Below are 14,873 nucleotides of genomic sequence, written 5' to 3' on the forward strand. Positions count from 1 at the left end.
TGCTAAATGCTAAAAACATCAACAATAAGCTTTCCTAAACAAAAACGTCTTTAGATTAGCTTTTAAAGAAATCCAGAAAAGTCTATGTGGCTCTCAGCTCCACAGGGAGGCATTTCCAGAGTCGTGGTGCATCTTGGAGTTGTTTCCTTCAAAATACTTGTGTAAATATTTGGATAACTACTGTTAATTTCAATATAAAATAGTCCCTAATTTTGCACCTTCACTTGTGACATTATAATTCTGTGTGTGTGTGTCTGTGTCTCTGTGCAGCTGTACGAAGTCTTCACCTTTTTGGCCGAGAGAGGCGGCATCGCTCAAGTCCACGCTGAAAACGGAGAGATCATCGCAGAGGTAAAATACTTCTACTATGCACTGGGTTACATCCGTGGACTGCATATGTAAAAGGACATCGCTAACCTGCTAACTGCTAACTGTTCTTAAATGTTCGTATCAACCTGCTCTACATGATCCTGGTGTTTTTATTTCACTTTTGTGCCTGTAAATCAAGATATGAACATTAATAACAGACAAATCAGGCGCCTTCTTCCTCCGTCAAATCCATTTTCACCAGGGGCCACATCAGCAAAATGGTTCCCCTCAAAACGACGAGATGTAATGTAAACTAAACTACATTTTTAACTCGTTCATTAACAGTTTGCGTGTCCATAAATGTAAAAAAAAAGACTATAACTGCGCATCTCCTGATAAACTGACATTTTAAGGCGATCGTACCTTTTAAACTACATTGTCGCGGCCGAATAAAATGACATGGCGGGCAAGATTTAGCCCACGGGCCTTGAGTTTGACACATGTGGTTTATGTCTCGCCAAATGTTCGACGGCTTCACTGCTGATTGGTTCGTCCACGTCTTTACACAGTCTACGGTTAAAACACAAGATGATGTTTCGTTTGTGCTGGACTTCGCACCGTATCAAAATGTACGACTGAAACACTGATATTTTAAAATAAACTTACACATTTTTCAGTCGTTACCTCAAAAATCCACAGTTGAATTCTGCCCCGTGGTTGTTTTAAACATCAAATCTGTGTCCCGCTGTATAAATAAAGAGGAAAGTAGCTCAGCGGTCAGAACTTTCGCCCACAAAACCCAAAGGTTCGACGTCTGCAGGGGCCGTATAGATCGACCATCTGGACTTATAGAGCAGCTGCGTTTTCAGTTTGAGACAAGAACTCAGCCTAAATGTGCAGGATTTGTGCGATAAACATGTGCGAACGAAACGAAACGCAACTCCGGGTCTGTTTGTGACGAGGAAACGACATAAAAAACAGTGTAATATGGGCGTTTTAAAGTTTACGTAGACATTTTTAAGACGTCTAGTTGCGACCACAGAACATGCAAAATGGACTTTTCAGAGCGTTTAACCGTGTGATAGTTGTTTCCTTCTCATTGACCCTTGATTGAAGTTGTTTTTGGAGTGATTCGAGTTCTATTCTTAGTTAAATGTCGTAATAAAGTCTCACAGCTGCATTTCCACCTCTCAGATCGACGTCTTCCTCTCCACAATCTCACAAACTGTCTCCTCGAGCGTTTTTTCTTTCTTGCGTCGCATTAAAAAATAACACCCGTCTCTCCAGATGCGCTTCACAAAAGAATAAGGCTTTGTGCTTCTTCCGACGCCGCCAAAACCGCGACCGACAATCTCCGCTATTTACTCTCAAGTCACGTGGCCGCGGCGTACAAAATAAATAAATCCGACAAAACAAAAACGAGCCAGACATTCGCTTTCTACTTTAATTCGTTTACTCCTGTTGCACGTTCTTCCGTTTTAGTTTCTTAATCGTCGATACTCGTAGGATTCGGCAGCGTTGCGTAGTTATTTTCGTACAAATGAAAAATATATCCACTACGCTCTAACGTTTGCAGCTTTCCAGACGGACGCCCTGACGACTTCACGACTCAGTTTTTACGATGTTTACGGCGACGTTAGCTGACATCGGGCGTCGCAGCTTTCTAACGTCAGCGTACGTTTCTTTTATTACGTCGTTTTTGATGAATATTGTGATTTTAAACATGATGATCCACGGGTGACGTAGATGACAGTGGTCCCACGTTTATTGCGGGGGTTAGGGTCGGTAGTCAGCTTTATTTTTTACAGTTATTCTATATGTTTTTTGTCTGTAAAACCCCTCACCACACACTTTATACACTTTTCTCACACAAGCGTTAACATTTTCTCACATTTCTCTCTCGTTTAAACTCTCTCAAAGTTCAAACCTTCGTAGGCGTCTTTGTCGGTGCAGAACGTTTCATCGACATCGTGGGTTTTGTCGGGGAGAAAACAAATTGCAAACGTACAGCACTTCAGAGTCACACTGCGATCCAACGTTTATGTAAATTTGTCTGAACACATTCTGTACTGGACAGGAGACACGGCACGGAGGAGACTGATGGACAATGGTCTACAGTCCAACAGCCAATCAGGACGCAGAACACGATGCACGATCATACGATGTAAAAAACATGTATAATTGCAGTAAAAAAATCTGCGAAACAGCGAGACCACGAAAGATGAACCGTGATATAGTGAGGGACGACTGTATAACCATAGACCAGACACAAAAGAACTGATTTAAAATAGTCGTTTATGGAGAAACGTTTCCATTAATTTGACTGAATGAGTTTGATTCACTTTCCATCTCGTCTTATCATATTTTGGTTTCCATGGCTTAACTTTATCGACCTTCAGACTAAACACTGTCACGGAGCAAAGTGGTGACTGCGTGTCTTGTAGTTTAATCATTTGTCTGGTTTACACGATACATGATGAGGGGGTTTTGTGGGTGGACACGAGTGAATTAATTTGAATTTTTGCTGTTTTGAGAGAGACCTGGACTGTGTCAGCGTGGTTAGTTTTGGCGAGATGCTGCAGATCTTTTTCTGCTGTTTACAAAGAATCTGGGGACTGCGGATTTGAGTTTGACGTATTGAGTTTGAATATGAAGTAAACTCTGTCTGAAAGCATTTGTCCAAATTAAAGCCGTGCAATTAATTCAGTTTTAATCAAGTTCAAGATTCAGTCGTTTCTAATCGTCAGCGATCACTTTGATTCTTTTTAATGAGGAGGTCAATATTTTGTCGGTTAAATCATGCGGTTTGGAGCCGATTTCAAGGTTTCAAATCAAATAAAAAATCTTGTTTGATCAAGAGGAAAAAAAAAGTTTTGTTTGTCAAATTATATATTACGATGGAGTGTAAGGGTCACTTTACAAAAAAAAGTATTATGCCAGTGCTATGAGAATAAAATTGTAACATTTTCACATTAAAAACATAATTTTACAAGAATAAAGTCACAATTTTATGAAAATAAAATCATAGTCAACGTAAAGACATAATTTTGTCCAGGTTTAGGGGCAAGAGCCATTCACCACCATGACAAAAAATGACCTTTATGTGAGTTAAAAGGTTAAATAAAAACTTGCGCACATAGATGTAGAACTTTATACTGCTGGCCTTTTAAATATAAACAACTGTTGAATCTTTTCTTTTGCAGTTTGCGTTCATTTTGATTCGCCGTCAACTTTATTCTCGTAACTTTATGACTTTATTCCCATAAAATTCTGACGTTATTCTTGTAAATCTATGACTTTATTCTTGAAAATATTTTACTTTATTCTCATCACTTTATTCTCGTAAAATTTCGACTTTTTATGGCTTCGACTTTATTCTCATTAAGTCACAACTTTAATGTCGAAATGTTACGACATCATTCTCGTAGCGCCCAGTTAATGTATTTTTTAAGTGACCCTTATACTCCATTTTAATATATTATACAAACAATAGGAAAGATAAACTGAGACTTTTTATTTGTTAGAGAAATGATAAAATACATTCATGCCGTGCACATTAAAGAGGATCATGTTATAATGTTGTTTGCTCATCAAAAACATGCCTGAAGAAGTTTTAGATGATTTTTAGATGTCATCCATGCATATTTGAGTAATCTAGCGATCTCTCCTGGGCCCTATTTGAACCCTCTTTGAACCCTCTTTACGGTTTACAGTACGATTCTGTCCAAGGCTCCGCCCACAAGCCTACATCACCCAAACTCCCGCTCGGCAATTCTCTGTAAATATACAAAAAACATGATACAAAACAATACACTACAACTTCACAAACCTGATGCGATGTGCAGTAGTTTTATTAGCCGGATGCACGGTGAGTGTGTTATGGTAGTGCTCTGAAGGGGGAGTGATTTAGCACGGAGAGCAAAGGGAGGGGGGACTCAAAACATTAAAAAAACGTGAAACATAAAACATGTAAATACATGGTTTTTTGACAAATTTTGGATTTTAAAACAAAAAAAAGGAACATTGTGATCTAAATGTGTTATGTGTTAGCGGTTAATACCTCGTACAAGTAAAATACCCTCTTTTTAAGTTGTACAATATAAAAGTTGACGTTTCTAAGCGACTATTTACTCCAGTTTAAAGATTTTTCTGGAGCTTGTTCCACTTCAGGAGCAAAGAAACTGACGTCACGTAGAGCAGCTGATGATGATTGATAGTTTCTGAATCAATACCGTCAATATTGTGCATCGCTTGACAAATGATGTTTAATTAAATCCAAAACAATAATTTGATTTCAAAAGCTACCCATGTCAGCAATCAGGGAATTTGTTTGTGAATGCTAATCTTCCATTTCCACGTGTTCAGGAGCAGGCTCGTATGCTGCAGATGGGAATAACTGGACCAGAGGGACACGTGCTGAGCCGACCAGAAGAGGTAAGAAAATGCTACGCTAATCCATCAGAAATGTGTTAAAACGTGAGAATAAATGCAGTGATTGAAGCTCAAGCAAAAGGTGAATGGACTCAACAAAAGTTCTGAAACGTCATTTTATAATTTTACAGATTTAGACTCAAATAAAAGACGTAGAAGTTTCTGCTTGTTTGTTTTTACATTTTGTTTTTTACATTTAAAACTATGAAAAACATGAGTCTGTACTGTGAGCGGGCTTGCGTCTACACAAACCTGACTCTTATTTGGCTCGTAGGAGGTCCGCTTCCTGCTTGTTTCCATGGAAATGTTGTTCCTTTGGTGATTATCTTCCGCAGGACGACATAAAACGTGTCTAACTCCATGGAGAATGTTCCAAAGTATGGTTTTAACTAGTATCTATTTCCATGGACTCATACAGGTAATGTGTCACTAAAGTACAGTGTGCCCCAGGGTTCAATATTAGGGCCCTTTTCGCTCTGTCCTCTCCCTCGGGTGAGGTTTTTAAAAAAGCACAATGTGGCATTTCATTGTTTTGCACATTCATATTTTCCACTTTCAAGGCGCTCAAAGCTCTCAGTGACCAGCCAGACCACGATCAAAGCTCTGCAGGACTGTCTCAGGGACTTGGCTGAACATAAACTTTCTGAACTTAAATGAAAATCAAACTGAGATTGTGGTGTTTGGCCAAACTAACCCACTGTTTTGGCCTGACAGTGTGAGGTTCTCTTTAACCCTGACAGTGTGAGGTCCTCTTTAAGCCTGACAGTGTGAGGTCCTCTTTAAGCCTGACAGTGTGAGGTTCTCTTTAAGCCTGACAGTGTGAGGTTCTCTTTAAGCCTGACAGTGTGAGGTCCTCTTTAAGCCTGACAGTGTGAGGTTGTTTTGTGCCTTGATGGTGTCCAGTCGTCTCAGGCCTGACAGTGTGAGGTCCTCTTTAAGCCTGACAGTGTGAGGTTCTCTTTAAGCCTGACAGTGTGAGGTCCTCTTGGGCCTGACAGTGTGAGGTCCTCTGTCTCTTGTTTGATGCGGTGATGAATCTTGGGGCGACTGTGGACTCTGGACAAGCACATTCTCTCTGTCATAAAATCCAGATTCTTTCATTTCTTTCTTCTGGCTAAAGTAAAGTTCGACCTTCCACAGGCGGATTTTGATAACGCAATCCACATATTTGTTACGCGGCATCTGGATTATTTTAGTTTTTTGTCTGTGGGTCTGGACCAGGGCTCCCTGCAGCGACAGAAAGTCCAGAACACTGCAGCTCGTCTGTTCACAAAAACTAAGAGACGAGAAACATCAGGCCTGTGCTGTGCAATTCAAAATGTTCTTGATTGTGTTTCAATATCTGCGCACTATGGGTCCTCTGTCTGCGCTCTATGGGTTCTGTCTGCACTCTATGGGTCCTCTGTCTAGGCTCTATGGGTCCTCTGTCTGCGCTCTATGGGTCCTCTCTGCGCTGTATGGGTCCTCTATCTGCGCTCTATGGGTCCTGTCTGCGCTCTATGGGTCCTCTGTCTGCGCTCTATGGGTCCTCTGTCTACGCTCTATGGGTCCTCTGTCTGCGCTCTATGGGTCCTGTCTGCGCTCTATGGGTCCTCTGTCTGCGGTCTATGGGTCCTCTCTGCGCTGTATGGGTCCTCTATCTGCGCTCTATGGGTCCTGTCTGCGCTCTATGGGTCCTGTCTGCGCTCTATGGGTCCTGTCTGCGCTCTATGGGTCCTGTCTGCGCTCTATGGGTCCTCTGTCTGCGGTCTATGGGTCCTCTCTGCGCTGTATGGGTCCTCTATCTGCGCTCTATGGGTCCTGTCTGCCCTCTATGGGTCCTCTGTCTGTGCTCTTAGGGTCCTGTCTGCGCTCTATGGGTAGTGTCTGCGCTCTCTGGGTCCTGTCTGCGCTCTCTGGGTCCTGTCTGCGCTCTATGGGTCCTGTCTGCGCTCTATGCGTCCTCTCTGCGCTCTCTGGGTCCTGTCTGCGCTCTATTTGTTTTGCATTGACGTTTATGAATCCGTTTGGGCAGCTGAAGTTGTTTTAAATGTGCTAAAGAAATAAACTTGACCATTATCCTTTCTTTCTTCTCTTCCTTCTTCCCTCATCCTTTGAATTGAATTAAAACGTGATGCAAGTTTGTTTTTCTTCTTAAACAGCTTTATTTGCGGCCTTTTTGAATGGCCCAGCTGTTATTATAGAAGAAATAAATGTTCAAATTTGTCATATCTCCAAAACAACCATTACATTAATATAATTTCCTTCTATCTTCCATCTCTATTGAACACTGAAACAATACCACCATTCAAATCCGCTGACCTATTTAAATCCATGGCAAAAATCCCTGCTGCAAACCTTATTTTTTTCCCTAAACGCGGCGCCTCTTTTGTCCAGCCTCCCCGCGAGACTTTTACGCCGAAAAATCATTTACATTTTCAACTTCTCCTCACACCATTTGTCTCGTTTTTTGCCTGTTTTTGAACCGTCTTTAGCGGCTTTAGCACATTTTTCCTGTTACACGCATATGGTTTCGACACTCTAAAATCTCACGTTTCCATAATCCGTTTTGGCCGGTGTTGTTTCAGTAAACTCCAAAAATGAAAGACATATTTTTGACTCAGCAACTTCACGGCCTGGGACTTTCCGCTTTCTGCAGTGGAGTAGTTTATTCCCGTCAGCTGTGCAGTATCGCAGTTAAGTGGAGTCTCAAGGATCTAAAGTGCGCGTAATGTAATTCGCCGAGAGACGTCCAGCTGGGGTTCGTGCCGTCTGATCAGTGTCCGGCTGCTGTCTGGGTTTGTTTAGGGTTTATTGGAAGCTTTGCATTTGGGAAAAAAGACACAAACAATTGACTTTTGTTTCAAGACTTCTTAAGTGGTTGCGGTCGTTTATACAGGGCCTCGTTCTTGGACTGGATGAAATCAATCAAACTTTATTAAGTGGTGTTTCGTTTTTACTGTCTTAAACTAGTTCATTTTAAACCGTTTGCAGCAGCACGGCGGAGTTTTGGCATGATGCTAATGCTAACAGCTACTATCATGCTAACTCTGCACGTCTGTCTGGGTTCGTTTAGGGTTTATTGGAAGTGTTTGATTGAGAAAAAGACACAAACAACACATTTTCTCTGTCTTAAAACGTGAAAAAACAGATCTATTTTAAACCGTTTGCAGCAGCACGGCGGAGTTTTGGCATGATGCTAATGCTAACAGCTACTATCATGCTAACTCTGCACTTCTGTTTGGGTTTGTTTGAGGTTTATTGGAAGTGTTTGTTTGGGAAAAAGACGCAAACAACAAATTTTTACTGTCTTAAAACGTGAAAAAACTGCGCTAGTGCATTTTAAACCGTTTCCAGCCGCACAGCAGAGTTTTGCCTGATGCTAATGCTAACAGGTACTATCATGCTAACTCTGCACTTCTGTTTGGATTTGTTTAGGGTTCATTGGAAGCGTTGGATCGGGAAAAAGACGCAATCAACTCATTTTTACTGTCTTAAAACTTGAAAAAACAAAGCTAGTTCATTTTTAATAGTTTACCCCAGCACGGTGGAGTTTTGGCCTGACTCTAATGGTAACAGCTACTATCATGCTAACTGTGCATTTCTGTCTGGGTTTGTTTAGGGTTTTGCAGTGGTCCAGAGTTATTCCTCACTTAATAACGCATTCCTAGCATCTTAAGTATTCACCACGATGAGTTTACAAGCACTTTTCATAACTGTCAGAGACCACAGCGGAGTTTTGCCATGACGCTAATGCTAACAACAACTATCATGCTAACTATGCCCTTCTGTCTGGGTTTGTTGAGGCTTTATTAGAAGCGTTGGATTGGGAAAAAGACACAAACAACTCATTTTTCCAGTCTTAAAATGTGAAAAAACAGCTAGTTCATCGTCATGCTAACGGTGCTCTTCTGTCTAGGTTTGTTTAGGGTTTAGCGTTGGATTGGGAAAAAGACAAAAACAATTGACTTTTGTTTCTTTTGTTTTCATGCTAACTGTGCACTTCCTGATTATCAGACAATAAAGGTTTTGTAGTTAATGCAGAGTGAAAATGAGAAAAGAAAATGAGGAATATAAAATAAATAGCATTAAAAAAAAACAACAACAACTTTCTAGCAGTTTAGGGGCGAGAGGTAACTTTAAAAAAATTATTTTAAAGGTGCACTATGTAACTTTTGTAGTGGGACGTCCGTCACTTGCTCGTCTCCGTGGAGATACTATTGCCACAGTACGATATTAAATGTATATCTCGCATTATAATACAGATGTTTTTATATTATCTTTGTTACTGTGAGGCCCCCTTACTTGTAATTTGGTCAGGTTGCATTTCCTTCTTATCTCCACGGCGATAGTTAAGTTTAATGCCGTACTGTGGGACATTCTAGGTAAATTACCGTATTTTCCAGACTGTATGAGTGCCACTTATATGTGAAATCTGTTTTTTTTCCTTCATTATTATGCATTTTTTGGCTGGTGCGACTTATACTCAGGAAAATACTGTATTAACGTTGACGGAGAGTAGCAAGTAGCGAACCCTCCTCATTAGAAAAGTTACATAACGCACCTTTATTTCTAAGCAATAATTGGGCAGGATTATATTAAGAACACTCTGTTGAAGTATTTAAAATATTGAAGTAGTTTTGTTGCCAGATTTTTCATTTTCGAGCCATTTTTTCCAGATATATATCGTTGTGTGGTTTAGTTTCCATGGTGATGTGCTCATTTACAGTAGTTTTTTTTAAAGATAACCTTACTTAAGTTCATGTAACGCCATTTAAAAGCTTTTCTTTGCAGATTAGCTTTAAGATTACAAAAGCACCAACGTGGAAAGTGTGTCCATCCATCCATCCATTTTCTTCCGCTTATCCGGGGCCGGGTCGCGGGGGCAGCAGTCTAAGCAGGGACTCCCAGACTTCCCTCACCCCGGACACGTCCTCCAGCTCCTCCGGTGGGACCCCAAGGCGTTCCCAGGCCAGCCGAGAGACATAGTCCCTCCAGCGTGTCCTGGGTCTTCCCCGGGGCCTCCTCCCGGTGGGACATGCCCAGAACACCTCCCTAGGGAGGCGTCCAGGAGGCATCCTGAGCAGATGCCCGAGCCACCTCAGCTGGTTCCTCTCAACGTGTAGGAGCAGCGGCTCTACTCCGAGCTCCTCCCGTGTGACCGAGCTCCTCACCCTATCCCTAAGGGTGCGCCCGGCCACTCTGCGGAGGAAGCCCATTTCAGCCGCTTGTATCCGCGATCTTGTCCTTTCGGTCATTACCCAAAGCTCATGACCATAGGTGAGGGTAGGAACGTAGATTGACCGGTAAATCGAGAGCTTCGCCTTCCGGCTCAGCTCCTTCTTTACCACAACGGACCGATACAGCGACCGCATCACTGCAGACGCTGCACCGATCCGCCTGTCAATCTCACGCTCCATCCTTCCCTCACTCGTGAACAAGACCCCGAGATACTTGAACTCCTCCACTTGGGGCAGAGACTCACCACCCACCCGGAGAGAGCAAACCACCTTTTTCCGGTCGAGAACCATGGCCTCGGATTTGGAGGAGCTGATTCTCATCCCAGCCGCTTCACACTCGGCTGCAAACCGCCCCAGTGCCTGCTGCAGGTCCTGGCCTGAAGAAGCCATCAGGACAACATCATCTGCAAACAGCAGAGATGAAATCCTGTGGTTCCCAAACCAGGCCCCCTCCGGCCCCTGGCTGCGCCTAGAAATTCTGTCCATAAATATAATGAACAGAACCGGTGACAAAGGGCAGCCCTGGCGGAGTCCAACATGCACTGGGAACAGGTCTGACTTACTGCCGGCAATGCGAACACAGCTCCTGCTCCGGTCATACAGGGACCGGACAGCCCTTAGCAAAGAGCCCCGGACCCCATACTCCCAGAGCACCCCCCAAAGGACACCACGAGGGACACGGTCGAATGCCTTCTCCAGATCCACAAAACACATGTGGACTGGTTGGGCATACTCCCATGAGCCCTCGAGGACCCGATGGAGAGTATAGAGCTGGTCCAGTGTTCCACGACCAGGACGAAAACCACACTGCTCCTCCTGAATCCGAGGTTCGACTATCGGTCGGATTCTCCTCTCCAGTACCCTGGAATAGACCTTACCGGGAAGGCTGAGGAGTGTGATTCCCCTGTGATTGGAACACACCCTCCGGTCCCCCTTCTTATACAGAGGGACCACCACCCCGGTCTGCCATTCCACAGGTACTGTCCCCGACCGCCACGCGATGCTGCAGAGACGTGTCAGCCAAGACAGTCCCACAACATCCAGAGACTTGAGGTACTCAGGACGGATCTCATCCACCCCCGGAGCCTTGCCACCGAGGAGCTTGCCAACCACCTCAGTGACTTCAGCCAGGGTGATGGACGAGTCCGCCTCTGGGTCCCCAGTTTCTGCTTCCTCCTCGGAAGACGTGACAGTGGGATTGAGGAGATCCTCAAAGTATTCCTTCCACCGCCCGACAACATCCCCAGTCGAGGTCAGCAGCTCTCCACCCGCACTGTAAACAGTGTTGGTGAAGCACTGCTTTCCCCTCCTGAGGCGTCGGACGGTTTGCCAGAATCTCTTTGAGGCCGTCCGATAGTCCTCCTCCATGGCCTCCCCGAACTCCTCCCAACCCCGAGTTTTTGCCTCTGTGACCGCCCGAGCCGCGGCACGCTTGGCCTGCCGGTACTCATCAGCTGCCTCAGGAGTCCCACGAGCCAACAAGGCTCGATAGGACTCCTTCTTCAGCTTGACGGCATCCCTTACTTCCGGTGTCCACCACCGGGTTCGGGGATTGCCGCCGCGACAAGCACCACAGACCTTACGACCACAGCTACGAGCAGCCGCATCAACAATAGAGGTGGAGAACATGGCCCACTCGGAGTCCATGTCTCCAACCTCCCCCGGGATCAGGGAGAAGCTCTCCCGGAGGTGGGAGTTGAAGACTCCCCTGACGGAGGGCTCCGCCAGACGTTCCCAGCAGACCCTCACAATACGCTTGGGCCTGCCAGGTCTGTCCGGCTTCCTCCTCCGCCAGCGGATCCAACTCACCACCAGGTGGTGATCAGTTGACAGCTCAGCCCCTCTCTTCACCCGAGTGTCCAAGACACGCGGTCGGAGGTCAGATGACACGACAACAAAGTCGATCATCGACCTCCGACCTAGAGTGTCCTGGTGCCACGTGCACCGATGGACACCCTTGTGCTCGAACATGGTGTTTGTTATGGACAAGCTGTGGCTAGCACAGAAGTCCAATAACAAAACACCGCTCGGGTTCAGATCGGGGAGGCCGTTCCTCCCAATCACGCCCCTCCAAGTGTCACTGTCGTTACCCACATGGGCGTTGAAGTCCCCCAGGAGAACAACGGAGTCCCCGGTTGGTGCACTGTCTAGTACCCCTCCCAGGGACTCCAAGAAGGCCGGGTACTCTGCACTGCTGTTTGGCCCGTAGGCCGACACAACAGTGAGAGACCTGTCCCCGACCCGAAGGCGCAGGGACGCGACCCTCTCGTTCACCGGAGTGAACCCCAACACGCAGCGGCTGAGCTGTGGGGCAATGAGCAAGCCCACACCAGCTCGCCGCCGCTCCCCGCGGGCAACGCCAGAGAAATGGAGAGTCCAACCCCTCTCAAGAAGATGGGTTCCAGAGCCCAAGCTGTGTGTGGAGGTGAGGCCGACTATATCTAGCCGGTAACGCTCAACCTCCCGCACAAGCTCAGGCTCCTTCCCCCCCAGCGAGGTGACATTCCATGTCCCCAGAGCTAGTCTCCATGTCCGGAGATCCGGTCGTCGAGGTCCCCGCCTTCGACTGCTACCCGGATCTCTCCGCACCCGCCCCAAGTGTGGAAAGTGTGTCTCATCATGAAATTTGGACATCCATCCTCAACTGAACTGAAACATCTTTGAAAATCACATGTTTCACTATTAATCAAAGCAGAGAGTGTCATTTAAAACGGTTTAATCACGTGTTGTTTTTTTTCTCTGTGCAGCTGGAGGCGGAGGCGGTGTTTCGGGCCGTGACCATCGCGAGTCAAACCAACTGTCCGCTGTACGTCACCCGCGTCATGAGCAAGAGCGCCGCCGACATCATCTCCCTGGCCCGCAAGAAGGGTGAGGAGTTTAGACGCTTTTATACGTAGCACAAAATGTGGTACGCGGACGATAAAAACTCTTTATAATTACACGCAGACGGTACACGGTGGTCTCACTTTGACCGTAAGAGAGTTTTCACGATGTATCTGAACTGGGACGATATAGTAGACGTAGCAGCAAAGATGAATTCTCACGATTTTCTGAGTCAAAAAAACAATACGTCTGAAGCGTTTGCCGACAGACGTGCTTCAGCCTGTGTTAGCGTAAATGTAGAGCGGGTTAATACGAACATTTAAGACCAAAATGACGACTGACAGCAGCAGTTACAGAGAGACGGGATGACAGTTTTTCAATGTAAAGTGAATTGGAGCCAGAGTTGATGGAGCCGGAAGCGCAAACATGATCACTTCCTGTTTGGAACGTAGCGGCTAGCACGTTAGCTACGGTCATTTACATATACAGTCTGTGATAGTCTTTATAGAAAGCTGCTGTCAAACGGCTAAAGGTTTGTTACTCGAGTTAGACAAGTTTAATCTGAGCTTGTCCCGTCAGGATAATCACTCTATCGACGTATCGTTCAGTAAATTAAAGCTAGAACAATATATTTTGGAGCTCAGTATTTACGAAGACTAGTTTTTCTGCACAAAAGTGGTAGATTTGGGGTGTTTTTCCTGTAATATGATAAGAATTGAGCTGTGGAGCAATGAATACGTCCCGTTTATGGCTAAATATTGTACGTTTTGTTGTTTATCTGTTGCAGCTCATGTCTTTTAATGAAACAGTCGATTTAAAAATGGTTTACTGGGATTTTCTCGCATTATAAATCTTAATTAGTGACGTAAAGTAGTTTCAATATTATCGTTTAGCGCGATTTCTCTGTGGCGATATATCGAAATTTGTTATCGTGACAAGTCTAATATGAGCTTTGTTTTAGCTAAATCTGACCATAAACAACTTAATTAGCTAGAAATACAACAAGTTAGCTGCGTTGTGCTGTTAAACAAATCCAGCTCAATTAGCATTAGCTAGTTAGCGTTAGCCAAAAGTTTTTTCATAGTTTAGTTTTCAAAATCAAACATCTCAACTTCATTTTGTAAGTTTTCATAAGTTTTCACACCATCTTAAAGCTCATCAGCCTGTGTTTTTTTTTGCTCTGTACATAGCGTAGCCATGGTAACCGCTGAACATTCCACAATAGACATACATGCAGTCAACCCCCAGCAAAGTATCAGTAATGCTATAAAAAGCCTGTACTTAAACGTGCGCTTTAAGTACAGGCTTTTAGGATCGTCTCCATGGGGACGTTTCTGCTTAGACGGTATTAAACTTATCTATCGTCACGGCGACAAGCAGGCGACACCGCTAGAGCAACTTACAAGCCAGTTCTGCGGAAAAACGTGCCTGCTGATGATGAAAATGTGTGTTATTCAAAGTATTTTTTACACGATAATCAAATTGAGCCAATACAGGACAGATATGTTTAACGCTACACTGTGGGAAATTCTTGGCAAAGCAGTCACATCTCCATGGAGACAAGCAAGTAGCAACTTCCTACGAGAAAAAGGACATAGTGCAGTTTTAAATCAGCAAGTTCCGAGTTAGATCTGCTGAGAGGTGACTCCGCTTACATAGACAATGCATGTTTTTCAATGTTTTTTTTTTTAGCGATCAGGAATTTCTTGCGTTTATTCAATCGTATCCAAGTTTAATGCCGTACTGTGGGACATTTCAGACAAAGCAATGGACACAGGGAGATGGTGGACGCCCAACAGGATGTGGATTTCAATGTACTCTGGTGGTTTCACGTTTAATCCGGTTCAAATTGTACAAAGTTAATCAGTAAAACCGTGTTCTCGTCTCTGCTGCAGGAAACGTGGTTTTCGGGGAGCCCATCACGGCGAGTCTGGGCACCGACGGGACTCACTACTGGAGCAAGAACTGGGCCAAAGCTGCGTCTTTCGTGACGTCTCCTCCTCTGAGTCCTGATCCCACCACCCCGGACTATCTCAACACTCTGCTGTCCAGGTAAAACACGGCAGATTTATGTCGCTACACTGCAGGATC

General features: G+C 44.7%; 1 protein-coding gene across 1 annotated transcript in view; it reads left to right on the forward strand.

Moving 5' to 3' along the window:
• Positions 1-14,873, forward strand: part of dpysl3 (dihydropyrimidinase like 3) — an 82,944-nt gene that overhangs the window by 36,047 nt on the left and 32,024 nt on the right. Inside the window, exons 6-9 of the mRNA XM_033978711.2 lie at positions 271-351; positions 4,675-4,743; positions 12,707-12,827; positions 14,678-14,834. Coding sequence (XP_033834602.1) covers positions 271-351; positions 4,675-4,743; positions 12,707-12,827; positions 14,678-14,834 — 428 coding nt within the window. The remainder of the gene's footprint in view (positions 1-270; positions 352-4,674; positions 4,744-12,706; positions 12,828-14,677; positions 14,835-14,873) is intronic.

Source organism: Periophthalmus magnuspinnatus, chromosome 14 (genome assembly GCF_009829125.3).
Source record: "Periophthalmus magnuspinnatus isolate fPerMag1 chromosome 14, fPerMag1.2.pri, whole genome shotgun sequence".
Classification (NCBI taxonomy): domain Eukaryota; kingdom Metazoa; phylum Chordata; class Actinopteri; order Gobiiformes; family Gobiidae; genus Periophthalmus; species Periophthalmus magnuspinnatus.